This window comes from Felis catus, chromosome D3, assembly GCF_018350175.1.
Source record: "Felis catus isolate Fca126 chromosome D3, F.catus_Fca126_mat1.0, whole genome shotgun sequence".
NCBI classification, from domain to species: Eukaryota; Metazoa; Chordata; class Mammalia; order Carnivora; family Felidae; genus Felis; species Felis catus.
Window position 1 is genome coordinate 7647335 of NC_058379.1, and position 27981 is coordinate 7675315.

Below are 27981 nucleotides of genomic sequence, written 5' to 3' on the forward strand. Positions count from 1 at the left end.
AGTTAAGAAGCTTGAGCAAAGCAGTGACCACCTGGCTGAATGCAAGCGGGCTCATTAAGCAACCCCCCTTTGAAATAGCCATAGGCCTTAATTAACCAATAGGCTACTTACAAACAGCCCGTTACCAAACAAAGGAAAATTCCGTACGTTCCCATACCTCCTCAACCACCCTACGCGTGTGGCCCCTCACCACCACTTTGTGGCAGACAGTCTGTGCTTTGCTGTCCTGCCCGCCGCCCCCTTGCAATGTATTCACTAATCTTCTGTGTTCTGCCTTGGGTGAGCTCTTGCACTGCCTCGACCGCTGCCCCCACCCCGGGACGCCCCACATTTGGTGGCCCATATGGGGAACCTCTGCTGGCCTGGGACGCTCCCTGGATTGTCGGGGACTTTCTCAGGACTTTCCCTTGGTGGACAGACTCTAGTTATTTCTTGGGGAACGGATGACCTCCAGTTCAGGTTAGTCCTCAGCAAGGATCCAGAGCCCTGCAGGGAACCTGCTAGATGGCCCTTGCCCGAAAGGGTGAGGAATTTACCCTCTTGCCCATCAGAGGGATCCTCTCCTCCCTCTCCTTTCTCTTTTTGGCCCTTTGGTGGCCTAACCTTGGTGTTGCTCAGACAGCTGGAGGTCTCTGGCCAGGGTGGCTGCCCAGTGTGGTCTGAAGGTCTGAGGGTGAACAGGTCAGACCGTCTGCTCCTGTGAGGGCGAAGGACCCCTTCCTCTCCTTTCCCATTCCCTCTGCAGCTCATCCAGGGTAAATTTGCATGATACAGACTCAGTCGGGACCCTTTACTGACGCTGGCTGACTGTCAGCTGCCTAGCTGCTTTTAGGAACCCCCTCCTTTCCCTTTGTTCCCGAGGAAACAGCCACCATCTTGATCTATAGGCAAAACACATTCCCATGCATCTGAGTGGTGACCCCCCCACCTCCTTCTTCTGACCTGGTTTGGTCACCCGCTGTCTGGCTTTCCTGTCGTAGGGGATGCCCCAATAGGGATTGCTAGTGCCATTTGCCATGACCCTCTCCTTGGGGGGGCACATCCCAGTACACTCAGTCACCCCATATAAGGTCTGGCCCTTTTTTAGACCAGCGATGATGTGGGGCCGCGAGTAAATGGTCAAGGAGAAATTCTTGAGATGTTTTCGGTGCAAAAAGGTCCTTTTATTATAGCATGGGGACAGGACCCATGGGTAGAAAGAGCTGCCCTGGGATTATGAGGAGTGACTGATGATAGACTTTTTAGTGAGTGGGGGTTAAGGGATAGTATAAATCTCTAAGGAATCTGTGCATGTTAAAAGCAAGGTCCCCAGGTTCTTGGAGGGCTGCTATTGTTAAAATAAAGTTGCTTTAATTGTTTAGTAAAACATTAGTCACGAAACCCTTCAAATGTATATCAGTGGGCCATACTGTTTGAAAGGCGATTGCTAAAGTATATCTTGGTGTGGAGGGGTTACCATTATCGGAAGAAAGTAACACTAACCAGAGCAAACATTAAAGAAGTCCTTGAGGGAGCCGTAGGAGTGTTACGATCCGTATGCCTCAGGAATCCTGCTTAGAGACTAGGAGCTACAGCAAAGTTCTTTTTCTCTGATCGGGTGGGGCGCTTTGACTAAAATCAAGACCACTAGTCAAAGCCCCATTCCCCTTAGTGGGACGCCCCTTTGGAAACCAGCAGCCGGTCTTTATAATCCCCTCTATGCCTCCGGACTCACCCTGGGGCTGAATTTTTTTTTTTTTTTTTTAATGGAACAAACGTGGGGGCGCCTGCGTGGCTCAGTCGGTTGAGCGACCGACTTCGGCTCAGGTCATGATCTCACAGCTTGTGGGTTCGAGACCCGCGTCGGGCTCTGTGCTGACAGCTCGGAGCCTGGAGTCTGCTTCAGATTTTGTGTCTCCCTCTCCCTCTACCCCTAACCCACTCGAATTCTGTCTCAAAAATAAATAAACATTAAAAAATAGCAATAATTTAAAAATGGAACAAACATGATCCCCAAGGCCTGAGGAAAAACTTCTCATCTTTTTATGTAATGTTTCCCAGCCTGGGTACAAATTCCCAAATCAAGAGGTATGACCTCTCCAAGCTATTTTCCAGCTTGACCTCTTTTGCCAGAACTCCAAATGGTCAGAGGTCTCATGTGCAAGCCTTCATGGCACTGTCCCCAAGGTCCCAAGCTCCACAAAAACTGTCTTGCTGGGTCTCATGGCCCATCTGACCTTGTGGACATTCTAGATGACGGCTCTTTTGTTCCAGCCCATCGTCTTTCCCTTTCCCCTGAAGGCCCGGGGGCTCCCTAGATTGAAATTCTGCTTTACCCTCTGTTAAAAAGACAAAGTTTTCTTGCATTGTTGGTCTGCTCTTGATAAGAAAGTGCAAATCAAGAGTCGGATGTTTAACTGACTGAGCCACCAAGGCGTCCCTTTAAAACTTTCTAAGTCTAGGGGCACCTGGGTGGCTCAGTCAGTTGAGTGTCTGACTCTTGATTTTGGCTCAGGTCACGGTCTCACGGTTTGAGCCCCACATCTGGCTCTGCGCTGTGCGTGAGCCTGCTTGGGATTCTCGCCACATACACACGCCCCCGCCGCCCTCAAAAAAACGAGTAAGTTTTGAAAAAAAATTTAAAAAACCCAAAACTTTCTGAATCTAAAACTGCCCACCTTAGATTTTCCCACAGGTACCTCATATAAAAATTGACAATGGGGAACAAACTGATTGACTTTTAATGGACATAGGTGGAATATACTCAGTATTAAAGCTAATTTAAGTTTGTTGGTTTAATTACATGTATCTTCAGAGTTATCAGCATTAAATATAAAACTCTTATTCTACCAAGGTTTACTAAAGTCGAATAAGCTCACATTATATCTGTGGCATTGGTCAGCAAAAGGATGGCTTAAAATGATGGTTACTTTTATAAATAAATAAATAAACTTAAAAAGGGGGGTGACGCCTGGCTGGCTCAGTCAGTGGAGCGTGTGACCCTTGATCTTGGGGTGGTGAGTTCCAGCCCCATATTGAGAGTCAAGATTACTAAAAATAAATAAACAAATAAACTTTAAAAAATTATGGTCAATTATGTCTGTCTCATAAAGTTCTCAAGGGTAATTCTTTTTTTTTTTTTTAATTTTTTTTTTCAACGTTTATTTATTTTTGGGACAGAGAGAGACAGAGCATGAACGGGGGAGGGGCAGAGAGAGAGGGAGACACAGAATCGGAAACAGGCTCCAGGCTCTGAGCCATCAGCCCAGAGCCGGACGCGGGGCTCGAACTCACGGACCGTGTGATCGTGACCTGGCTGAAGTCAGACGCCTAACTGACTGCGCCACCCAGGCACCCCTCAAGGGTAATTCTTAAAATAGCTTTCAAAATCTTCGCTAACCTGAAACTTTCAAGTTTTGCTAAGCTAAATTCTAAATTAAGTTGAATTCATTGGCTATCTAAGTCTTTTCCAAGTAAGATAAAATACTTCGACATTAATTACTAAACACAAGGTTTACCAGCTTTTGGCTTCTTTGCAGAGAAATTAAAGCTATTTGGGTCTGTTGGAAAACATGGCTTTGTGCCTTACTGAAAGATTATACAATGAAAAACTATGACTTGTGTTTATAAATTTGCCAACCTAAAGAATCCTGCTGTAATAGAGTTCACAATTGGTTACTAATTTTCCCTAGAGACTAAGGTTTCTAAGAGTTAAAATTCTGCTAAATGTAATTAAGACTGATAGAAATGATAAGGAAAGCAACTCTGTATGTAGGACAGTAGGAGATGTGTAAGAAGAATATAAGAGGTGAGAATATATTTTGTTGAGGGAAAAAGAAAGTAACATTGTCCTAAAGTGAGACTAGCTATTTAGAGAAAAGGCGTAGGACAAAATCTGAATGCAAAAGAAAGCTGTAGGTTTGTGAAGGGAAAGCTTAGAGAAGAATTTTATGTGTGGTCAGGACAGACTAAGCTTGAAACTAATGGATTTTAAAAGTACACCTGGGGGCCGCCTGGGTGGCCCAGTCAGTTAAGCGTCAGACTTTGGCTTAGGTCATGATGTCACAGTTCCTGAGTTCAAGCCCAGTGTTGGGCTCTGTGCTGACAGCTCAGAGCCTGGAGCCTGCTTCGGATTCTGTCCCCCTCTCTCTGCCCCTCCCCCACTCACACTCTGTCTCCCTGTCTCTCTCTCTCAAAAATAAATAAACATATAAATAAATAAAGTATACCTAGTATAAGATTGAAATTCTACCATACTCTGTTAAAAAGACAACGTTTTCTTGGATTGTTGGTCTGCTCTTGATAAGAAAGTGTAAACAAAGGTGTTTTTTTTTTATCTGCCCAGAAAACAAAAGTTTCTATGTTTTGTCTTTATCAGGTCTTTGACTAAAGTTAAAACTTCTCAAAATTTATAATGATCTGTAATCCTATTTAGATAGGTGTTTTAAAACTTTCTAAGGTTTCTAACAAACGTCCCTGAGATTTGAATTGTCAATGAAGCCTTTTTGACTCATTGGGCTTGTTGATTTGGTCTGTTAAATTACTTGGGAAGCACCTTCAAACTCATAGTAATTAGCCTTAGGTTGTATTGTATGGGTAAATGCTATAACTGCTTTAGAAATTACATACAGTCCCTAGGGTTTTAATATGTTTTGATATAAGGTCATCACTTGACATTCTAATCATTAAAATGCTAGGTGTTGGGGCACCTGAGTGGCTCTGTGTTGACAACTTGGAGCCTGGAGCCTGCTTCGATTCTGTGTCTCCCTCTCTCTCTGCCCCTCCCCCGCTCACACTGTCTCTCTCTCTCTCTCTCTCTCTCTCTCTCTCTCAAAATAAAATTTAAAAAAAAACAAAATTTTAAAAAATAAAATAAAATAAAATGCTAGGTGTCACAGAAATAACTAGATTTCCTTGTCAGCTACATTATAATGAACTTTACTATCAGATCTTTAACCATGTCCATTTCTGAGGGTCTTTTTTTTTTTTTTTTTTTTTTGTCATTTATAGTTACTGTTCCGATGCTCTTGCAAAACGAGTTTTGTCTTCAAGGAGATTCATGAAAAGGACGGGTTTTTTTGTTTTTGTTTTTGTTTTTGTTTTTGACAAATACGGGTACTTGGTATCTTTAAGATCATAAAACTGAACCGGGTAAGAATTTCCAGAACTAATGGGAAAGCTTCGTTCAAACAGAACAAAAATTAATAATGTAGAACTGAGTGAATTGAAGAAGATGACTATAGTTTTATGACTCTGGTTTGCAACATTGCTGGTTCTCTAATGTTTGCTTTTTCAGATTAAGGAACCTTTCTCTTAAGATATCCATGACTTACAGAAATATGATAAAGTATTCTTTTATGAGCAAATTGAAACATTTAACTTTTCTCCCTACCTGAACCCTCTAAAATTCAGAAAATCTCAGTGAGTATTCTTTCTTCCTTGGCAATTACAATTATTTGCATAAGTTCAACAAGAATCTTTTTTTTTTTTTTTAAGTTTATATATTTATTTTGAGGCGGGGAGGGGTAGAGAGAGAGGAGAGAGAATCCCAAGCCAGCTCCACAGTCAGCACAGAGCCCGACTCGTGGCTCGAACCCATGAACCATGAGACCATGCCCTAAGCCGAAATCAAGAGTCGGACACCCAACCAAAGGAGCCACCCAGGCACCCCGAGAATCTGTTCTCCTTGTAACAGGACCCATTAGAAATTTTCATTATTTTACCAAGGCTTTGACTGGAACGTCCTATTTGAGAGAGACGTGCATAGATTCAGATGGGACCAGACAGCTCTAAGGAACTAAGGTTGACTATGGAGCCAATGAAGCTCCTTGGAAATGTTGGCCTGATACCTTGCTTACAGAGTTTCCAGCAGCCTTACCTGGTGAGTAAAGAACATCACTTCCTGGCAGGTGCAGAAACCTCAGGATATTTGGGGGATCCCGAGAAGAGAAATTCACCCACATCTACAGGTGTACAGGTATTGCAGGCATGTCTAATGGCAGGTATTTGGATTGGCTTCTGGCCTCAAGAGGCTATTAAAAGTTCAATCTAGGAGGCACCTGGGTGGCTCCGGTGGCTGGGCATCTGACTCTTGATTTGGCTCAGGTCATGATCTCACAGTTGGTGAGTCGGAGCCCCCGCATCGGGCTCTGTGCTGATAGCGCGGAGCCTGCTTGGAATTATTGGCCTCCTCTCTCTGCCTCTGCCCCTGCCGCTGCTCACGCTCTCTCTCCCTCTCTCTCAAAATAAACATAAACAAAGAAACATTAAAAAAGAATGAGTTAGTCTTGATTTGACTATCTCTGGAAGGTGAATTTAGAGAAAAATTATGTTTCAATAACACACCTTCGTGGATGTTAAATTCTAGTTCTGATTGTCTTTGAATGTTTGTTGTTTGCTTAGCTAGACAACTTGGAAACCAGAGAAGTTGCCACAATGGCTCATATGTAGACAATCTCTGTGCTTGTTACTCTGTGGGGATAATAAGCGGACCCCATGGGCATATGATTATTTGACCAGCTGGAAAACAGGATGGACTCAACAATTGTATAACTCAACTATCACCTTGACCAATTCTGTGTGGCTGGGATGACACAGTCATTCCTAAAAGCCAGAGCCTACCCTCCTCCACAGGGTCAAGTCTGGACTTGTGGAGATCATAGATGGCCCCACTTTCCTTCTGAATGCGTAGAGGATGCCCTTGGGATGGCCTTATCCCCCAGAGGAGTCTTCACCCATTTGCCAGCAATTTCTCATAATTAGGATATTGTTAAGGCTCGATACCAAACAAAGAGGGCTTCCTGATGGTTTTATCTCTTAACGGTATTTGTCCCAGGAGCTGCATCATTCATGTCAAATTGCAAGTAGAGGCTTTACCCTAGCATGTAGCTGCCACCTTTAATCAAGCCCAGCATGCAGTCACCCACAAATTTAAAGGGAGCCCTCCAAAACTCAATGGCCCCTGATATCCCGACTGCAGCTCAAGAAGGAACCTACGCTTTATTAAAATAGAATGTTACAGGCCTACTGGGTGGCCCAGTCTGTTAAGCATCTGACTCTTGATTTCGGCTCAAGTCATGCATGATCTCATGGTTTGTGAGTTCGAGTGCTACATCAGGCTCTGCGCTGACAGCATGGAGCCTACTTGGGATTCTCTCTCTCTCTCTCTCTCTCTCTCTCTCTCTCTGTCCCTCCCCCCCTCCGCTGTGCTCTCACTCTCTCAAAATAATAATAAGCAAACTTAAAAAAAAAAACCCAGAGTGTTATATATATACTCCAGATAACCACAAAAGTTACTGAGATGAATACTACCCAAATTGGCATGTTAAAGTCTCCCTCCCACTCCATTCATGATTGGTTAAACTCCTGGACTGGAGGAGGATTTGGGTCAAAAGTCGTTTAATTAGGGCTTCTCTTTTTCATCCTAATAATCATCATCTTATTTTCCAGATCTCTCTCCGCCCGGTGCCGAGATTCCTTCGCGGCCACATGTTTGAGCTGACAGAGGATCCTTTCCACTCGGGAAAATCCACACGTGCCATCTGCCTTGGATACAGCCGCCTCTGCCTTTCATAATCCCAACATATAAATTCCCAACCGACCAATGTTGATCCATACGTAGGGACATCTCTACACCCCTCGTTCAGCAGGAAGAAGCCGTTGAAGATGAGACTTCCACTCAAACGCCAAGGATTTGTCATTGCCGACCTGTCGGGGTGGGGGGATGATCAGGGCCACTTTTAGGCAACAGGCTTGAGCAGTGGAAACCTGAATGAGGTAAATTAGCCCCCCCCCCCCCCCCCATGAAGTAGGCTCATTAGGCAACTCTTCTTAAAATTGCCACAGGCCTTAACTAACCAATGGGCCATTTACACAGTTACCAAAAAAAAAAAAAAAAAGTTCCCATACGTTCCCATATCTCCTCCTCCCACCCTGTAACTGTGGCCCCACAATACCGCCTGGTGGCAGACCAGGCAGACAGTCTCTCCTTTGCTGTCCTGCCAGCTGCTCTCTTGCAGTGTATTCAATAAATCTCCATCTCCTTTGTTCTGACTTGGGTGAATTCTTTCACCACCCATGCCAGCCCCCACTCCATCGGGACGCCACGGAAACTGAGGTTCAGAGAGAAGTGACTTACCGAAGGTTGCTCAGTGACGGGGCACCCACCTCTGCCTGAACAAAGCCTTCCTCTCCAGCCCCAACGGAGCCCCTGCGCATGCCCACAGGTCTCCCAGCTCCCTCCTGGGCCCACCCTGGCCTCCTGCCACGCCTGCCCTTCCCACTCTGCCAGAGGCCAAATGAAGAGGAACTTCTCCAGGTCTTAATGAGTACAACCAGGAGACTGGATTTTTGTTTGTTTGTTTGTTTGTTTGTTTGTTTTTTCCTGCTGCTTGCAAATGGGCTCAGAGGTCATTCCCAAAGCATTTCCCAAAATATCTGAGTAATGACAGCATGGCTGGAAGTGGCTAGCTTGTAGGCTTTGGAGAGAGTCAGGCCTGGTTCATTCCTCAGTTCTGTCACTTTTTCGCTGTGCTCAGACACCTCTCTGAGCCTCTGTTTTCTAATCTGTAAGATGGGGATGTTGATAGCACTTACCTCTGCGGGTTATTTGGGGATTTAATGAGTAAAGAGCACAGTATATAATGTGCTTAGCACGGTGCCTGGCACATAAATCAGTGACCAGAAAATCGGCGTTTTTGTTATTATTATTATTATTATTATTATTATTTTAAGGTGCTCTGCCTTCCAAGGTGACAACTTGGAGACAGATCCCATTCCCTCAGCTAAAGATCTTTTCTTAAGTTAAAAACTCAGTCTCAGGGTGCCTGGGTGTCTCAAGCAGTTAAGCATCAGACTTCAGTTCAGGTCATGATCTCACAGTTCGCGAGTTTGAGCCCCGTGTCGGTCTCTCTGCTGTCAGCACAGAGCCTGAAAAATAAAATCTTAAAAAAAAAAAAAGAAACAAGTCAGTGTCTCTTCTTCGATACACACAAAATACACACATGACTAATAAAAAGTAGATAAATTGGGCTTCATCAAAATTACAACTTTTGTGTTGCAAATGACACCATCAAGAAAGTGAAAAGAACCCACAGGATGGGAACAATTATTGCAAATCATATATCTGAGAAGGGACTCGATTCTAGAATATAGGAGGAACTCTTACAATTCAATAATTAAAAGGCAAGTAATATAATTTAAAAATAGGCAAAGAGGGGCACTGGTAGCTCAGTCGGTTAAGTGTCTGATTCTTGATTTCAGCTCAGGTCATGATCTCTAGGTTCGTGAGATCGAGCCCTGCTTGGGGCTCTGAGCTGACAACACGGAGCCTGCTAGGGATTCTCTCCCTCTCTCTGCCCTTCCCCCACTCGCCCACACGCCTGCACACACACACACTCTCTCTCTCTCTAAATAAACTTTAAAAAATAAAAATAGGCAAAGGATATGCGTAGAGATTTCTCCAAAGAGGATATGCAAATTGGCAATAAGCACATAAAAATCAACATTACTAGTCATTAGGGAAATGCAAATCAAAACCACAATGAAGCATCACTTCAAGGAAAGATGAAATCTCTAGAATCAAAACGGATGGCCAACAACTGTTAGCGAGGTTGGGGAGGAATTGGAACCCTCCTGCATTTCTGGTGAGAATGTAAACGGCTCAGCCACCATGGAAAAGAGTTTGGCAGTGCTCTAAATTTTTTAAAAATGTTTATTTTTGAGAGAGAGAGACAGAGACAGAGAGAGACAGAGACAGAGAAAGCACAAGTGGGGGAGAGGCAGAAAGAGAGGGAGACACAGAATCCGAAGCAGGCTTTAGGCTCTGAGCTGTCCACACAGAGCCCGACGCAGGGCTCGAACCCACGAACCCCAGGATCATGACCTGAGCTGAAGTCGGCTGCTTAACTGACTGAGCCACCCAAGCATCCCTATGTTCTGTCTTGTAACCAAGACTCCCACTTTGATTTGTCAATAAGTGGATTATAGAGGTTAATGAGAAATGCTAACAAACCCTGGTGCACCCATTCAAAGAAACTGGAACCCTCCCCAAATCCACATTTTCAGATGCCGGCCAAGGGCCAACCTTATAAGCACGCCTTTCTAGAACTGCTAGGTTAACTCTTTTCTGCACATGCCCTTTGTCTTGGGCCAAGGCATCTTGAGAACAAAACATGATCAGTAGGACCCCATGCAGCTGGGTGAGACCAGCATACATCACTGAACTTGGTTATGCCATACAGAGATCTTGGACCCAGGTGAAATGAAACCCACGAATCACAAAGGTTTATCTTAGACAAGAAAATGGCTTCTTAACATTTCTGTACGAGCCTTTCTTTACCTAAGCAGAGGCGCAAGGATTCAGCACACAGCACAACTGTGGCCAGTAAGTTAAAGCTGCTTTGAACACCTTCCGGGGCACAGGCAATGAATATCATGATGTCCGGGGGACTCACAGAAGAAGTACAGTCCCAGAGGCCAAACCTGCCCCCCCACCTGAAACAGAGTTTACAGTGTCAGGGCCCCCCTAGGAGCGCGTGTATTTGTCTGAAAGTCTAGGTATCAGGACTCCCCAGATGGGACCTCCTATCCTAGGGTTCTGGCTGCGGTCCAAATAATTCCCTTGAGTTATTAGCTTAAGAGGGACTACTTGAGGCCATCAGTTCCAAGCCAGAACAGTTCTGAAAAGCCAAGATTAGTGATGCTCTCTCCTCTTATCCCCTGAGCCTCCCAGGTACTGGGATTTTGTTTTTCTCTGTTGTTAAAAAGTCACTATGTCCCACTCAGTAATTAAAACTTTAATTCTTGGGGTGCCTGGGTGGCTCAGTTGGTTAAGTGTCCGACTTCAGCTTAGCTCATGATCTCATGGTCTGTGAGTTCAAACCCCGTGTTGGGCTCTATGCTGATAGCACAGAGCCTGCTTTGGATCCTCTCTCTCTCTCTCTCTCTCTCTCTCTCTCTGTCTCTCTCTTCTTTCTTCCTTCTTCTCTCTCTCTCTCTCTCAAAACCAGAGAATCAGACCATCAGTCAGTTCATTGATGGAAACTACAACTAGTGGAAAAGTCAAATGCAACAATCCATAGCCATGAGATGTCTCCCATCTGCCAGGAGTGGGTGGGAGGGTCACGGTCCTTGTGACATGCCCTCGCCCAACCTGCTGCTTTGGGCAGGAATCACAGTTAGGAAGGCAACGGGTCTGCACCAGAAATAGCCGATCAGCAGCTGAGTTTTAACTTGTGCCATCAGAAAGCAAACCCTTCATCGTGGACATCTGCACAACCAGACGGTCCGGCAGCACCCGTAATGTTTTCACAGCGGCCGCTCCGCAGAGGGGTGTCCCAAATCTGGCCAGCTCATCGAGTGGAGTGATTTCACTTGATTTTCATTCCACACAGCTCGTGATGGGGCTGAAATGGCTCGCAGCAGACAACAGCAGGTGTCAGCCCAGAGTTGGAGCCAGGCAACCAGGCTCTGTGAATTCAGGATTCCAAAAGTCAGTGGCAAAAAAATAAAAAAAGGTAACTATGTAATCTGATGGATAAGTTCATTAGCTTCATCGTGGTAAATATTTCACAATGTACGCGTATTTCATATTTCGTACATTGCATAGCAGGAAACCACATTGTAGACCTTAATTATGGGCAATTTTTTCTAGGGAATTTTTATTTGCCAGTTACACTTCAATAAGGCTGAGGGGGAAATGGCACTGGGTTTTCTTTTGCTGCAGCCAAGCCAGACAGCTTTCCTAACTCTTTCTGTCATGTTGGTCTTAGAGCCCAGGTGGGTGACCTCAAAAGTATACACGTCATCTGGAGTATCATCAGCCTCTAACGGTCAGACAGGCAATTTCACAAGAACCCATTAGCAACCTCAAACTGCTTTTTAAAAAAATTTTTTTAAATGTTTATTTAAAGAGAGAGAGAGAGAGACAGATTGCAAATGAGGGAGGGACAGAGAGAGAGGGAGACACAGAATCCGAAGCAGGCTCCAGGCTCTGAGCTGTCTGCACAGAGCCTGATGCAGGGCTCAAACTCACCAACCGTGATATCACGACCTGAGCTGAAGTCAGGCATTCAACCAACTGAGCCACTCAGGTGCCCCTGAAACTGCTTTTTATAAACCTCAAAAGTGTATCTCCATTTAGAGATTGCTTCTCTTTTTCAGTTCTCGCTCTCTTTTTTTTTTTTCCTTAGAATTTCCAAAGGGCGAAAATCATAGTAAGAATCATCAGTTACAGATGATTGTTCTGTTTTCAATACTCGTAAGATTTCAAATTCCAGGCCACCCACATGGCAAAATACAAGAAAGTTACATCCCAGTGACTTTTATTTTTTTATTTTTTTGCAACTCTCTCTAACTGGGATGATCCCTCTGGCACTTATGAAGTTACAGGCATATAACAGTTTACATCAATTTTAACCATACATCCAGATGCAATAGCTTTAAAATACAAAGGCATTTTAAAAGTTCCTTCTCCTTTATTTTCATTGCAAATTTACTTAAACCCCTAGCAGTAAATTCAGTATTTATGGGGGGGTTGTGGCAGCAGCACCAGCTGGAGCACCCCCTCTTTTCCTTCCCCCATGATTTGCCTGAAGCTTTGCTCCAGCTCTGAGAACTGATTTAACTTTTTCCTTCCCGCTTGGAGGAGAGAATAATATAAACTTCCAACATTTTTGGTCCAACCAAAGGCCACCATTGGAAATGTTTGGGCTCTTTCTCCTCCTGCCTTGAGGAGGGAACAAAAACCAAAGACATCACCCCCTGAGATTTCCCCCTCTCATTTTAGCCAGCGCACCCAAAAGAGGCCAAGGGATCCAGCTCCTCAACTCTCCTGGGCTCCTTCTATCACTGTCAGATCCCAGAGGTAATCTGTACTTCTTATAGCAGATTCGGCTGTGGCTCAAACAGCTCTTGCAAAAACCACGGGTAACTGCAGAGCCACCCACGCACCAAAGGATGGCTGACCATTCCGGGAGGCCACGCAGGCCACCCCAGGGCCCCTGGGCAGGTACCGAGCACTCAGCAAGGGCTTCAGAAAAGAGCTCAGGGCCAAGGCCGCCTGGGTCACGGTCACAAAGGAAGAAGACAGCCAGTGCTTATACAGCTAGGAATCTCATGCTCATATCTTAGCAAGGATGTCCCTTTTCCTTCACCCTTCCTTTCCCCAGACAATGCTTGTACCGCATTCCACTTGAGTCAGGATCCATCGAGCACGTCCTATTGCCGCCAGCACGGGTTGGGGGTTCCCAAGGCCACCACCAGGTTTGTTAACGTGCTAGGAAGAGTGCAGGCCCCAGCCAATGGCCATACCCACGCCTCAGATGTATTACAGCCAAAGGACACAGGGCCAAACCAGCCCAGGGAAAAGGTACGTAGTTGGAGTCCAGAGGAAACCAGGTACAAGCTGCCAAGGGCCCTCTCCCAGGGGGGGGTGGGGGTGTCCCATGGGATACACTGCCTTCCTCCAGCAAGGGGTTTGTGAAATGTTGTCTACAAAGGAACCTTGCCTGAGCCTCGGATACCAGGGTTTTTACTGGGGGCTGGTCATACGGGCACCCCGCTCCACAGCACAAACCAAAATCCCAGACTCCCAGAAAGAAAGCAGGTGTTTGCGGTAAAGCACATGGCTTATGCAAACAGTTTACACACAAGGAACTACTCTGATCATTTCTGGGGATGGTGGGGACCTTCCTGAAATTCAAGTTTCTCAGTGCCAACCAAGGCTCCACCGGGAAAGCCGGCCTCTCTCCTCAAGCCTGCTGGGTTTACTCTTTTCTGCACACCAGGGCATAGCGGAAGATGAGCCTTCATAGTCCCTCTGGAGAGAAGACTCCATGAGCGAGGCTTCCAGAACCCAGCTCCCAGCTCATATTGGGCAGGAGGAGACAACTCAGAAACAAAGAGCAGACGGCCATAACCCAGCCACTGCTGATGCGTTATCCAACTGGGCCCAGCCTGCGAAGGAGAGTCTGGGAGGGAACGTGGGGGCTACAGAAACTGAGCCCTGTGGGCTCTCCCTCCCCAGCCCCGGCGTGCAGCTGAAAGAGGCACCTAGTAGTATATCCAGAGTGTGACTGAGATCCACAGTGTTTCTGGAAGCAAAGTCCAGAGGGTAGGACAAAGCCACCAGCCCTGGCCAGCTGAGCCAGACATCTGCCTCCAGCCCTCTGCTGCTGATAATCTGCTCCCTTGATCTGGTAAACATTGACTTGTGCCTAGGACACCAGTCAGGCCAAGCTCCAGGAGTAGAGGTTCCAGTTGGCCACTCTGCGCACGGGGACAGGATGTTCCGCCTCGGCTGGGGGGCCGAGAGGGCTGCACTGAGGCCCTTCTCCCTTGGTGGAAACTTCTGGCCTGTGAGCTCCACTCTGGGCTCCCTCCACACCATTTTTCTCAGTTAGAAACCTAGACCCAGAGGGCTGAGGTAGACACTGGGGGCAGGCTCGCAAGGCACCCCCAGGAGGGGCAGAACAAGGAGGTAGGATCACCTTGCCAGTCTCCAGACTTGCCCAGAAAACAGAAGAGAGAAGTTGGGAAACGATGTCTGGACTGGTGGAATGAGATCCAATCCCAGAAACAAATAGGCCAGGGTTTGGATCTCTATTCTTTTTTTTTTTTTTTAATTGTTTAAGTGTTTATTTTATTTTTGAAGAGAGTGAAAGAGAGCACAATAGGGGGGCAGGGCAGGGAGAGAAGGGGACAGAGGATCCATCGCAGGCTCCGTGTTGACAGTAGGGAACCCCATGCGGGTCTTGAACTCACAAACCGCGAGATCATGTCCTGAGCAGAAGTCGTACGCTTAACCGACTGAGCCACCCAGGCACCCTAGATCCCTATTCCTACCAGCTCTGAGACCTTGCAGACACATGTTCCTTCTCTGGGCTTCAGTTTCCCCATCCTTCTAGTGGGAATACCAACATCTCCTATTTGTATAGAAGGCAATGCAGGAATTTAAAGTGCAGGCTGCAAGGGCCCCCTGGGTGGCTCAGTCGGTTAAGCATCTGACTTCAGCTCTGGTCACGATTTGGCAGTTTGTGGGTTCAAGCCCTGCGTCAGGGTCTATGTTGACAGCTCGGAGCCCAGAGCCTGCTTCAGATTCTGTGTCTCCTTCTCTCTCTGCTCCTCCCCCACTCATGCTCTGTCTGTCTCTCTCTCAAAAATAAATAAACATTAAAACATTTTTTTTTAATTAAAAGAAAAAAGTGTAGGCTGTGGCATCAGAATAACCCACTTCATATCCCAGCTGTACCGTGCCCCTTGCTAACTGCATGACTTGGAAAAGTTCTCTAATTGTCCTGGACCCCACCTCAGGGCTGCTGGCTAAGGCTGACCCGTGGCAGGGCTTAGCTAAACCTCAGACCTGGGTCTGGTGAGTTCTTAGAGGGCTTCCTGGAGAAGGTGGCAACTTGAGAACAGCCCATTGGGAGGGGGGCGCTGATAGGGTTTGCTGAGGAAGGCGGAAGGGGGGCTCCTCCCTGGCACAAGCCACTCTCTGCTCCCCGGTGAGGAGAGAAAGGCATGGGAGGGAAGAAGGAAAGAGGAGAGTAGCCTCCAGCACTTTCTTACTGTTAGTTTCTCACCTGAAATATGGTAATGTTGGATCAAATGATCCTTAAAGGCATTACCACTCACGCTGATTTGTTTTTACATACTGAAAAGAAAAAGAGGGGGGCTCCTGGGTGGCTCAGTTGGTTGAGCGTCGGACTTCGGCTCAAGTCACGATCTTGTGGTCCATGAGTTCGAGCCCCACATCGGGCTCTGTGCTGATAGCTCAGAGCCTGGAACCTGTTTCAGATTCTGTGTCTCCCTCTCTCTCTCTGCCCCTCCCCCACGCATGCTCTGTCTCTCTCTCTCTCTCTCTGTCAAAAATAAGCTTAAAAAAAGAAAACAAAAGAAAGAGGGGAAAAAAGGCTTGATGCAGGACATTTGGGGAGCCCAAATGCAAGAGGGTAGGGGGTCATAACACAGTCATGAGCCAAGACCGTAAGCATGAGAGACTAGAAAAAGTTTCCAGGCAATGAGGATAGTTGAAAAGTAAGTTCCCTGAGAAAAGGGAAGGATGGCTCAGCAACAGAGGTTCTGGGGACTGGGGTGGAATGAGAGGCGGCAGGCTGTCCTGGGACCCTCAGGTGAATGCCATGGCTGGCCAGCAGCCACCATTCCATCTTTCAGGAAAGTGAGACCTGAGACCTGAGGACCCGGGCGTGGGGCTGCTTAGGAGGGTCCTGGCATTCCTCCTCCGAGAGCCATTAGCTCCACCTTCCCACCAGTCTGCAGATATTGCGCACCTGGGGCAGGGGGCAGGACCATAACCTCTTTCCCAATACTCAGGCTGTGGCAACGCCAAGGCCCCCTATTCTCCATCAGTTGCCGAGAGCCCTAAAGGAACATAAGTAATCATGACCAGCGCTAACAAGTGACCTTTCCGCGCGCCAGGCGCTATTTCAAAAACTTATGCTTTATCTCACTTAATCCCAACCACACTATTATGGCTTCCATTTTACACACGGGGAGACTGAGGCTCAGAGGGGTTCCGTGACTTTCCCCAGTCACATAGTTTGTAGCAGGGCCAGGATCCAAACCCCATACCCATGCCTCTAACCACCATGGAGTATGACCCTTTTACCTAATTATAAACCATGTACTCGCTATGCATTCAGGGCTTCAAGACCAGCCCCTATCCCCCCTCAAATTCTCCCTAAACAAGAATTCTGGAGCGACCACTGCACTCCATCTGGCCTTGACTTCTGAGCTTTCTATTCTGATGGACAGAGAAAACAGTCCCAGCCTGGGGTACTGGAGTGTGCCCTTGGCTCTTTGCTGTGGCCCTGCGCTGCTGGCTATTGGCCTTGGGGGTCACACCCCTTCTCTGGGCCCGACAGCAACACCCTGTCCAATGAGGCTGCGGCTAGATCAGAGGCTCCCAGGCCTAGGTGCTTCCAGCACTGGGATCAGCTCCCGCCCACCCCTAGGAAGGCCAGGAGCCCAGGGGCGGGACCTGTTCGGAGTTAAATACTTGTGAACAGCACTCCACTGGCCTCTTGTCTCAGTCTTAGAGCAGGAAGTTTGACCTCAATTAATCATGGTAAGTGCCTGCCAGCGGCCATGGCAGCCTCCCCCTGGTGACATCTGCGGTGAGACTTCCAGACACGTGCCTTGTATCTGAGCCTCCGAGTCTTACTGTCCTTTTCTTTCTCCTCAGACGACTTACAGCAACAAAGGAGAGAAGGTAAGCAGGAAGGGAGATGTGGGGTCAGGGCCCCGGGAGACGGGGATGTCAGCAAAGAGCAGGAAGGGAACTTCGGTGGGTGTGTGACGTCCAAGATGCTTGCTCAGGTTCATCTCTGCCCGTCCCTGTCCCCCAAAGACCTAGCAGGACTCAGCCTGGCCCTGCTAAGAAAAATTTTACCTCTTCTTCTTAAATTTCTACCAATCTATTAACCCTGTCTAGAAGTTCTTTCTTGATTTTTTTTTTTAAATATAATCTCTCCCCCGACATGGGGCTCAAACTTATGACCCTGAGATCAAGAGTCATATGCTTTTCCGACTGAGCCAGCCAGCCAGCCCTGGAAGTTCTTTCTAAGGTCTAACTTAAATCCGTGTGGCTGTAGCAAACGGCAGCTCCCCTCTGGGAGACCTGGGCAGGGCTCCTGTGGGGGCTTTCTGATCCTAACCCCCAGGAGCTCAATCTCTGCCAGTCTCTACGTGAGAAACGTCTCTTGAGGCTTGGCAAGGCCGCAGGGTGTTTGGTTTCTCGGTTCTGGAATTAAGGCCGGCACAAGGAAAGTGATTAGACGACACCTCTCCATCCGCACTTTTCTCGACCCACCTCCAGAGACTTAGCCTCTCCCCTTCTCTCCTTCTGCAGCCTGCGAGGGGCCGATTCCTCCATTTCCACTCCGTGACCTTCTGGGTTGGCAATGCCAAGCAGGTAAAAGCTGGGGCTGGGAACTGGAGAGGGCAGAGGGCAGGCAAGAGAGCCTCCTGGACAAGGGCGGGCCTCCAGTAGGGCCTGTGATTGGCCCCTGGGTGGGGAGGATCAGGGCCAGTGTTGGGACCATCCCAGGAAAGACAGACACTCTTTGGATCCTAATTACACAATCAGGGCCTCAGACCCCAGCAGGAAACTTATCTGACATCAGAATGGGCCAGGCAGTGGCCTTTCTTCGCAGAACGGACTCTGTGCCTGGGGCAACAGGGCAGACAGTCTTAGGGGGACTGGAGGCTCTCAGCTGGGGGCCCCCCAGGCTGGCCCTCAGGAACCCGGTTGTAACTCTGTGATTTAGGCTGCGTCATTCTACTGTAACAAGATGGGCTTTGAACCTCTGGCCTACAAGGGCCTGGAAACGGGTTCCCGGGAGGTGGTCAGCCACGTGATCAAGCAAGGCAAGGTGAGTCGCCACCCCAGGACCCCACTCACCCAGGAGGCTCCCACTTGCCTTCTCTGCCCCTGCTGGTCTCTGAGTCTCCTTAGGGCTCTGGCCTCTGGGTGAAGTAGACCAGGAGGCCCTTTCCCCAGGCCGACCCGGTTCTCTCCCAGGATGTCTGGTGGGGCTAAGGGAACATGGGCTGAGAGCCCCCACTCTCCCCTCCACGGGCACCTTTGTACAACTTGCAACACGGACGTTAGTTTCATCTCCTTGGCCTGGCCCAACGCTGGCCTCACAGATGTTCCTGATAAGTTGGCGGAGGCCTCAGACTTCAGAACTGAAAGTCCCAGCAGTGCCCTGGTCCCTGGGACCCCTGGGGATTCCCTCCCCTGGGGGGGCCAGAGCCAAGAGCTCAGCTCAGGGAGAAGCTAAGTCAGAGACGGAGCCAGAACCCAGGGTTAAGGAATCCTGCCCGGCTGGGAGGGGTGACGTGGTCCTGGGGTGTCTCCCAGGTGGGCAGGGAGGAGGGGATGGTAATACATCGCCAGGTGCTCTCCTGAGCCACCAGCTACCCCTCCTTTCTCCTCTGTGTTCTTAGATCGTGTTTGTCTTCTCCTCCGCCCTCAACCCCTGGAACAAAGGTAAGGAGGCCCCAGGGGCTCAGGGTACCAGGGGGTGAAGACAAGCTATTGTGGGGGAAGGGTAAGGAACAAAGGAGTGGGTCCAGTTCAGGGAGGTTTCCCCAGCCTAGAAGGAGATGGAACCCCGGGACCGACAGTAGAGGGGAGGGGGAGGGGGCCATGGCTCTAGTGCCATGACCTCCCCTACCGGCCACAGAGATGGGCGACCACCTGGTAAAACACGGCGATGGAGTGAAGGACATCGCATTTGAGGTGGAAGACTGTGACTACATCGTGCAGGTGAGACGGCTTCTGGGCTGCCCTCGGTCTGTCACAGTGTCCCCTGTAGGTCAGGGCCGGAGGACCTGCCGTGTTGGGGTGACAACCCCAGACACTGCTGTGATGCACACCTGAGCTCCACCTTGCCAGCCGCATGTCATCTCTCCGAGCCTCAGTTTCCACATCTGTAAAATGGGGACAATCAGAGCACCTACCTCACTGAGGTTTACCCCGAGGAAATGAGATCATAATTACGACTTCTCGGGCGCGACTCTGAACCAAACACCCTATTCGAGAAGCAGCTTGGAGGTTCAGAGCATAGACTCCAGAGCCAGACCGCCCAGGTCTGAATCTTATTATCTGTGAGACTTTGGGCAAGTGACTTAACTTCTCTGCGCCTCTGTTTCCTCAACCATAAAATGGAGACAATCACAGTACCTTTCCTGTAATGTTGCTGTGAGGGTAGAAGAGGTTACTACCTTCACTGATGCCTGACATGTGATAAGCACAGCTATGCAGTCAGGTTTTGCTAAATAAATGCAGGAGTCATGCACGTAAGGGTGCCTGGCAAGGGTCTGACACAGGTGCTCGATAAATGCCCGTCGGATTCTTCCTATCCAATCACCTGTTTTACAGATGGGGAAGCTGAGGACTGGAGAGGGGGAAGGGCCACAGAGTGGGTTAGCGGAGGTGGGACACGCCCCCACCCCCACCTGGTTTGTCTCTCGTAGCCCCAACCCTGGGCCTGGGTCTCAGTTTCCCTATTTGCCAGACGGACACAAGGCATGGGTGTCAGGGGCGGTAGCTGAAGCTGGCTGTAGTTCCCGCCCGGGGCTGGAAAACCCAGAGGAGCCCGTGGCAGGACGAGGTGGGGAAGTCCCGCAGAGGCTGGACCCCGGGGGAGCCGGCAAGGGCTCTGGGAGGGTCCAGCACTTAACCGCCTCCCTGACCCATCTCCTCTGCAGAAAGCCCGGGAACGGGGCGCCAAAATCGTGCGGGAGCCCTGGATAGAGCAAGATAAATTTGGGAAGGTGAAATTGGCCGTGCTGCAGACGGTGAGTTAACTTCGGTGCCCCTACCCCTCCTGCTGTCCGCTCCCCTGAGATGCCAGGATTCCCCACACCATCCTCGCCACACCCCCCCCCCCTCCCGCTCCATCCTACCCTCCTGCCCTTGTGCCTTGATGCAGACGTTCTCCCTCAAGTCTGACTGCCTGCAAGGCTTGGCCAGGGTGCAGCGGCTCATGGGAGCAACCGCCCCCCCCTCCCAGCTTCCCTTCCTCCCCTGCGGGGTGGGGAGGGGGATGGCAGTGATGACAATGGGATGTAAACGAAAGGCAGGGGCTCTGCAGAAGGGAGTGAGTGGGGTCTGGGGAAGCCCCGCCCTCTTCCAGCTGTGTGACTTTGGACAAAGCACGCCACCTCTCTGTGACTCGGTCTGCAGGGCCTGCAGCCGGACCGCGTGTGTGACGCGTGACAGGCTACTTAACTCTTCTGTGCCTCCACTGTCTTCAACTATAACCCCGACCAGGGTCATTGCGAGGCTCAGATGAGCTCATTTGTGCACAGCATTTCGAACAACAGTGCCTGGCATGTCGCAGACACTCAGCAAAGATTTCCAAGGCTGTGTTACTGTCGTACAGAGACAATCACAGGTCCCATCACCTCAAGGTTAAATGCAGCTTAAAGATTGTTAAGATGACTGAAAGAACCCTTGGGTACAATTTGATCCAATGCCCTCATCATTCTCACTTAGCCAACACATTCTTCTTGAGCCCCCACTACTTGCCAGGCACTGCCCTAGGTGCTGAGGATGCTATGATGAGCCAAACTGCGGCCTTGCCCTCACAGATCCTGGGCCCAGGGGCGGGGAGGTGGAGGGGTGGGGCAGGCAGACCGTTAAAGTCCTGAACACATGGCAGGTGGCAATTCGTTTCAGAAAGGGGGAGGTGACCATATTGAGCTGGGGTCAGACCCGGGCGGGAGCTGTGTTGGCATCGTGACATGTGGCCCAGCCTCAGTGGGGATGAGGGCTCAGGGGCCAAGCTGTGCTGTTTTCCACCCATAGTACGGGGACACGACACACACCCTGGTGGAAAAGATGAACTATACTGGCCGGTTCTTGCCTGGATTCGAGGCTCCAGCATTCGTGGACCCCCTACTTTCCAAGCTGTGCGTACGCCTCAGGCCCGGGAGAGGGGAGCAGGAAAGAGGGGGTGGTGGAAAGCACTTCCCTGATCCTCCATGCAGACGGGGCTTCTCTGAGGGGACAGAGCATCTGGGAGCCTGCCGGGGAACTCCCGAGGGTCCCCAAGGGTGGCTTGAAGGGGTAGCACAGAGGCTAAGAACATAGGCTCTGGGCGTAACTGCCTGGGTTCAAACCCTGGCTCTGTCATTTAACCTCAGCAGTTACTTCGTTTCCCTCTGCCTCAGTTCCCCGTTTGTCAAATGGGGCTGCTAAGAGTGTGTGAGCTGACACGAACGGCTGCCTCTGGTAGTCCTGTGTCACAGCGAGCTATTACAGTGGGAACGGGGAGACTGAGGAAATAGCCCCATCCTCACCGCCTGACGGCTTCCTTCCCCCAGGCCCAGCTGCAGTCTGGAGATTATCGACCACATTGTGGGAAACCAGCCTGATCAGGAGATGGAGTCTGCCTCAGACTGGTGAGTCCCGGCCCAACCCCTCCACGCAAAGGAGTCAGGCCCGCCCCCCCGTTCTTGCCTCAAGACACTAAAGTGGGAAATGGGGCCACAAGGGCGCGGGAGCCTAGCCTTATGTCACCGAGGCATCTTCTCCCTGTAAAGCCATCACCGTGGAGTCCAGGGGCTTTGAGGCTCAAAGTGATGGAAAGGTCTTCTGAGGACCCTTGGGGAACCTCGGCACAGAGGGGGTCACAGTCCTGGGAGACCTGGAGGCAGTCTGTCACTCCCCAAACAGCGCCCTTGTGCAAATTAGGAGCAAGTGCCCTTCTCAAAGCACTTCTATCTGTTGGACCTTTGCCATACTACACGGGTGTTGTTACAAGACACTTCACTTCCATCCGAAAGAAAATTGTCATAATAAAGGTACAGGTCTATGATGTATATGATGTAAGTGAACGGTGGTTCCTTTTTGGAGCCTGCTCGGGGTGGGGCGGGGGGTATTCTGGAAGGTGGAAATAGAGACAGGGAGCCAGTCCCCGGCTGGCGCTCAGAGCCAGTGGGTCCTTATGCCACCCCGCAGGTACCTGAAGAATCTGCAGTTCCATCGTTTCTGGTCTGTGGACGACACACAGGTGCACACAGAATACAGCTCTCTGCGCTCAATCGTGGTGGCCAATTATGAGGAGTCCATCAAGATGCCCATTAATGAGCCAGCACCGGGCAAGAAGAAGTCCCAGATCCAGGTGGGGCCTTCCCTGGACCCCGGGGGCCTGGTTGGGGAAAAAGAAAGCAAGAACGAGGTTTCAAGGCTCTTGCAGGGGCTGGGGTGTGGGTGACAGGGGCCAATGACAGTGTTTTCCTTGTTTCCTCCCACAGGAATATGTGGACTATAATGGGGGCCCCGGGGTCCAGCACATTGCTCTCAAGACCCAAGACATCATCACAGCGGTTAGAAGCTCATCCCTGGTCCTAATTCAGCTCCAGAGCCAATCTCTGCAAAATGGAGGAGAGCATGGGGGGCGGGTAGTAGCAATCCTAGGGCGTCTTCACCGGCCCAGATGGCTGGCCCGGCTCCCTGACGGATTGCTGCCACTCCCGTGCAGGCACATTCCCACCCCAGAGAGTTCAGGTTCTCTGCAGAACAGTTTCTCTGCTGGCTTTAAAAGTAGCAGGTGCCAGAGAAAGAGGAAGCCTGGATTCTAGTCTTAGTTCTGCAAGTGACTTGCTGTGTGTCCCTGGGGGATTCAACCCCCTCTCTGGGCTTCAGTTGCCTCACCTTGAAAATGAAGATATTAGGCTACAAGGTGGATCAGGTCCTTTGAGCCAAATTAAATGTGCTGAGTCTGTGGAACCAGCCCTTGGAGAGACTGGGTCCTACCTATTCCCTACGTGGCAGTACATCAGAGTGGACAGGAGCCTGAACTGCCCCATTCCATCCTGGCCTAACCAGGAATTCACTGTATGACCTTGGCAACTTTGTTCATTTGTTCATTCATTCACCCATCCGATAGATGTGTACTGGGCACCTATTATATGCCAAGCACCCTTTTAGGTACTTAGGATACATCAGTCAACAAAATAATAGTCTCTGCCCTTATGGAGGCAACAAGTAAAATACATATATTAGATGGTGAGAGTGCAGTGGAGAACAAAGCAGGGTAATAGGAGAGGGAGGGGGAAGGACACTGCACACTTGATAGGGCGGTCGTGAAAGGCCACATTGAGAAGGAGGCATCTGAGAACACAGGCTTGTAAGAAGGGAAGCCTGTGGACACCTGGGAGAAGTGCCCCAAGCAGAAGGGACAAGCAGGGCAGAGGAAGGTTGAAGGCACAGCCAGGAGATCAGTGCGGCTAGAACAGAATGAGCAAGGGAGAGGAGGTAGGAGATGAGGTCAGAAGGTGGAATTGAGGGCAGATGGTGAGGGCTTTGAACTTGACTCTGAGGACATCACTGTGAGGTAAGCAGAGAAGTGACTTGATTCCACCTGTATTTTTAATTTATTTTTTTATTTTTTAAAGTTATTTATTTATTTATTTTGAGAGGGAGAGAGAGAGAGAGAGCATGAGCAGAAAAGGGACAGAGACAGAGAGAGAATCCCAAGCAGGGAATCCCAAGCCCCGATGTGGGGCTTGATCTCATGAACCGTGAGAGCATGACCTGAGATGAAATCAAGAGTTGGACGCTTAACCAACAGCCACCTAGGCACCCCTAACTTGTATTTTTTAATTTTTTTAAAGTTTATTTTACTTTATTTTATTTTATTTTATTTTATTTTATTTTATTTTATTTTATTTTATTTTATTTTATTTTTGAGAAAGAGAGACAGAGTGTGAGCAGGGGAAGGTCAGAGAGAGAGGGAGACACAGAATCCGAAGCAGGCTCCAGGCGCTGAGCTGTTAGCACAGAGCCTGACACGGGGCTCAAACTCATCACCCGTGAGATCATGACCTGAGCCGAAGTCGGACGCTCAACCAACTAAGCCACCCAGGCACCTCCTAACTTGTATTTTTTAATAAAATCACTCTGACTACTATGTTGAGAATAGGTATTTAATCTGTCAATGCCTCAGTGTCCCCAGCTATGAAATAGGGATAATTGTTTGGATACCTCAAAAACTTACTGCATGGACATAATGAGGCAACACACAGAAAGTGCTTGAGATAGATACCTAATGAGAATTCCATACATGTTAGTGATTGCTGTTCTTTTTTAACAAGTTTTTTTAATGTTTATTTTTGAGAGAGAGAGAGAAACAGAGTGTGAGCAGGGGAGGGGCAGAGAGAGAGGGAGACAGAGAATCCGAAGCAGGCTCCAGCTCTGAGCTGTCAGCACAGAGCCCACCGCGGGGCTCGAACCCACAAACCGTGAGATCATGACATGGGCTGAAGTCGGGCTCTCAACCGACTGAGTCACCCAGGTGCCCTGCGATTGCTGTGGTTCTAATGGGGCCCACAAGGTCCAGAAGAGGAGGGGCATGAGGTCACAGGGATGCATCCTGGCAGGTAGGGGAAGCTAGGATAGGGACTCTGCCTCCTCCTGGCTAGGGGTGTTGAGCATGGAGAGAGGAGACTGACCTTGACCCTACTCTGAGACAGATTCGCCACTTGAGAGAGAGAGGCATGGAGTTCTTGGGTGTTCCATCAACATACTACAAACAACTGCGGGAGAAGCTCAAGTCTGCCAAGATCCGAGTGAAGGAGAACATTGATGTCCTGGAGGTGAGGCGAGTGCAGGATCCTTGAGTTTGAGATGGGGAGAATGAGCCCTGAGTTTCATCTTGCCTCACAAATATCGTCTAAGCCTCTACCCTGCATCAGGCACTGGGACACAAGAGGAAAACCAGACTGGGTCCCTGCCACCATGGGACTCGCAGTCTAGCGGGGAGACAGATAACAAACAAGTAATAACACAAACACCATCAGAGAGAGAGAGTTGGTGCTGTGTAGAAAGTTAAAACAGGCTACGACAGAGAATGATCTGGGGCTACTGCACCAGAGGTGATCTAGGAGGGCCTCTCTGAGGAGGTGACATTTCAGTGAACTCGAAACAATAAGCAGGAGATGGCTGTGTGAAGGGCTAGGGGAAGAGCAAGCACAAAGGTCGTGAGTCAGGAGCAAGTTCCAAGTGTCTGAGGAATGGAAATAAGGCAAGAACGGATGAAAGGAAGTGTTTGAGGACTGGCCTAGGTCATAGAGGTAGGCTGGGGCTGATTCCTCTTGTAGATTCTTTAGGAGTTTGGATCTTGTTCTTCTATGGCCAGAAACCAATGGAGGGTTTGGGGGTTTTGTTTGTTTGTTTGTTTTTGTGTGTGTTTGTTTGTTTGGTTTGGTTTTAACAGCCTTATCCATATATATAGGTCACATAACATATAAGGCACTCTTTAAAAGTATACAATTCAGTGGTTTTTTAACTACCCACTATGTTGTGTAGCTATCATCAAAATCAATTTCAGGGCGTTTTTCATCACCCTAAAAAGAAACCTCACATCCCTCATCACCTTCCTCCCTGCAGCCCTAGGCAAGCACTCACCCATCTTCTGTCTCACTGGATTTGCCTCTTCTGGACATGTCATATAAATGGCATCGTACAATATGTGATCTTTTGTGTCTGGCTTCTTTCACTCAGCATTATGTTTTCAGGGTTCATCTGTGCGGTAGCAGGTGTCAGTGCTTCTGCCTTTTCGTGGCTGAATCATAGTCCATTATATGGATATATCACATTTTTCTTATCTGTTCATCAGTTGATGGACATTGGCATGTTTCCACTTTGGGGCCATTGTAAGTAATGCTGCTGTAATCATTCTCATACGAATTTTTGTGTGGACATGTTTTTCATTCTCTTGGGTTTATACCTAGGACTGAAATTGCTGGGTTATATGGTAACCCTATGTTTAACCTTCTGAGGAATCCGCAGTTTTCCATAAAGGCTGCACTATTTTACATTCCCACCAAGCAACATATGAGAGTTCTGATTTCCACTGGAGGATTTTAAACAGGGGACTGACACCATCCAATTTTTTAAATTATTTTTTATGTTTATTTATTTTTGGGAGGGAGAGACACACACAGCATGAGCAGGGGAGGGCCAGAGAGAGAGAAAGACACAGCAAGCTTCAGGCTCCACACTGTCAGCACAGAGCCAGACACAGGGCTGGGAACCCATAAATTGTGAAGATTATGACCTGAGCTGAAGTTGGTTGCCTAGCCGACTGAGCCACCCAGGCGCCCTGACACCATCTGATTTTTGAAAGATCCCTTGGATGTCTGTGGGGAGGATGGATTGCAAGAAGGCAAGAGGGAAACATGGGGACCTGTGTAGAGGTGAGGCGACTGGGGTGGTCCAGGACAGCCTTGATGGTGGCTGGCATAGGGACTGAGGCAGGTGGGTGGTAATAGGACAATTTAGGGATCTATTTGGAAGTGTCTGGAACAGCGGGAGAATGGGGTCTTTTCTTGGCTTTCAGGTGCAGGAGCTCTTATGGACTTTTTTTTGGTTTTTATTTTTTAAATGTTTATTTACTTTGAGAGAAAGAGAGGGAGAGAGAGAGAGAGGTGGGGAGGAGGAGGGAGACAGGGAGAGAGAGAATCTCAAGCAGGCTCTGTGCTATCAGCTCAGGCCCGGAGGCGGGGCTCGATCCTACAAACCATGAGGTCATGCCCTGAGCAGAAATCAAGTCAGACGCTTATCCCACTGAGTCACCCAGGCATCCCCTTAGGGACTTTCTAAAGACCCCACCGTGCCACGTTAGACGGGTGAGCCAGCCGCCCCCCTAACCCTGCCCCCTGTCTCCTACCTAGGAGCTGAAAATCCTAGTAGACTACGATGAGAAAGGCTACCTCTTGCAGATCTTCACCAAGCCCGTGCAGGATCGTCCCACGCTCTTCCTGGAAGTCATCCAGCGCCACAACCACCAGGTACCACCTGTCTCCGGCAGCCCTCGGGAGCATGCAGAGTAGCATGGCTGGCTTTCTGGGCCCGCAGCTCACCTTCTCTCTCCCGCTCCAGGGTTTTGGAGCCGGCAACTTCAACTCACTGTTCAAGGCTTTCGAAGAGGAGCAGAACCTGCGGGGCAACCTTACCGACTTAGAAAACAACGGGATAGTGCCGGGCATGTAGGCCGCGGGTGGACCTAGCGAGGCCCCGCCCACCTGCGGGCGCCCGGTGGGCCACGCCCCCAGACCTGGAACACGCCCACCCCACCACGCACCCTGAACTGCAAGCCCTCCTTACTGGCCACTCCCTTAGGCCCCGCCCACCAATTCGAAGCACCAGGCTCTGACCACGCCCCCCTCGGTCGGGCAGCTCCTTGCTCCCGCCCTCGGAATAAAGCGGACCGGGGTCCCGTGCGGGGTCGTGGTGTTTGTGCTTGGCTGGAGCAGTGACGCCCTTTGGCCTGCAGGGGGTGCTCAGGGCGTCAGCACTGCCGGAGGCGTCTGCGTTCTAGCTTCGCAGCCCAGAGCGAGCGAGGAAGGCACGGTGCAAGCGTTTTGCTAAGAGAGACCTTGCCGGCCAGGGAGAATTCTGGAACCGAGGAGGGCAGAGGGCTGACACTCTAGAGGGGAAGACAGTATCATTTCATAGAGTGGTAA

General features: G+C 49.4%; 1 protein-coding gene and 2 long non-coding RNA genes across 4 annotated transcripts in view; 2 read left to right on the forward strand and 1 right to left on the reverse strand.

The window, feature by feature from the left end:
- The window catches only part of LOC109493171, a 21335-nt gene extending 13453 nt beyond the window's left edge, over window positions 1–7882 (forward strand). Inside the window, exon 3 of the long non-coding RNA XR_002737169.2 lies at window positions 7429–7882. This is a non-coding gene — a long non-coding RNA (uncharacterized LOC109493171). The remainder of the gene's footprint in view (window positions 1–7428) is intronic.
- On the reverse strand, window positions 7361–18271 carry LOC109493170. 2 transcript variants are annotated; one of them, XR_006587846.1, is made up of 3 exons: window positions 17810–18271; window positions 10319–11448; window positions 7361–8921 (listed from the first exon to the last, which is right to left on the reverse strand). It is a non-coding gene; the product is annotated as an uncharacterized LOC109493170 (long non-coding RNA). The 2 variants fall into 2 exon arrangements; XR_002737168.2 differs by lacking the exon at window positions 10319–11448.
- On the forward strand, window positions 16976–27738 carry HPD (4-hydroxyphenylpyruvate dioxygenase). The gene is made up of 14 exons (XM_003994634.4): window positions 16976–17065; window positions 17183–17209; window positions 17849–17911; window positions 18267–18371; window positions 18949–18991; window positions 19188–19270; window positions 20215–20304; window positions 21317–21420; window positions 21835–21912; window positions 22472–22634; window positions 22768–22839; window positions 24988–25110; window positions 27190–27306; window positions 27398–27738. Exons 1-14 carry the CDS (start codon window positions 17063–17065, stop codon window positions 27506–27508), a joined length of 1182 nt encoding a protein of 393 aa, XP_003994683.2. The 5' UTR covers window positions 16976–17062; the 3' UTR covers window positions 27509–27738.
- Window positions 27739–27981: the final 243 nt, after the last annotated feature.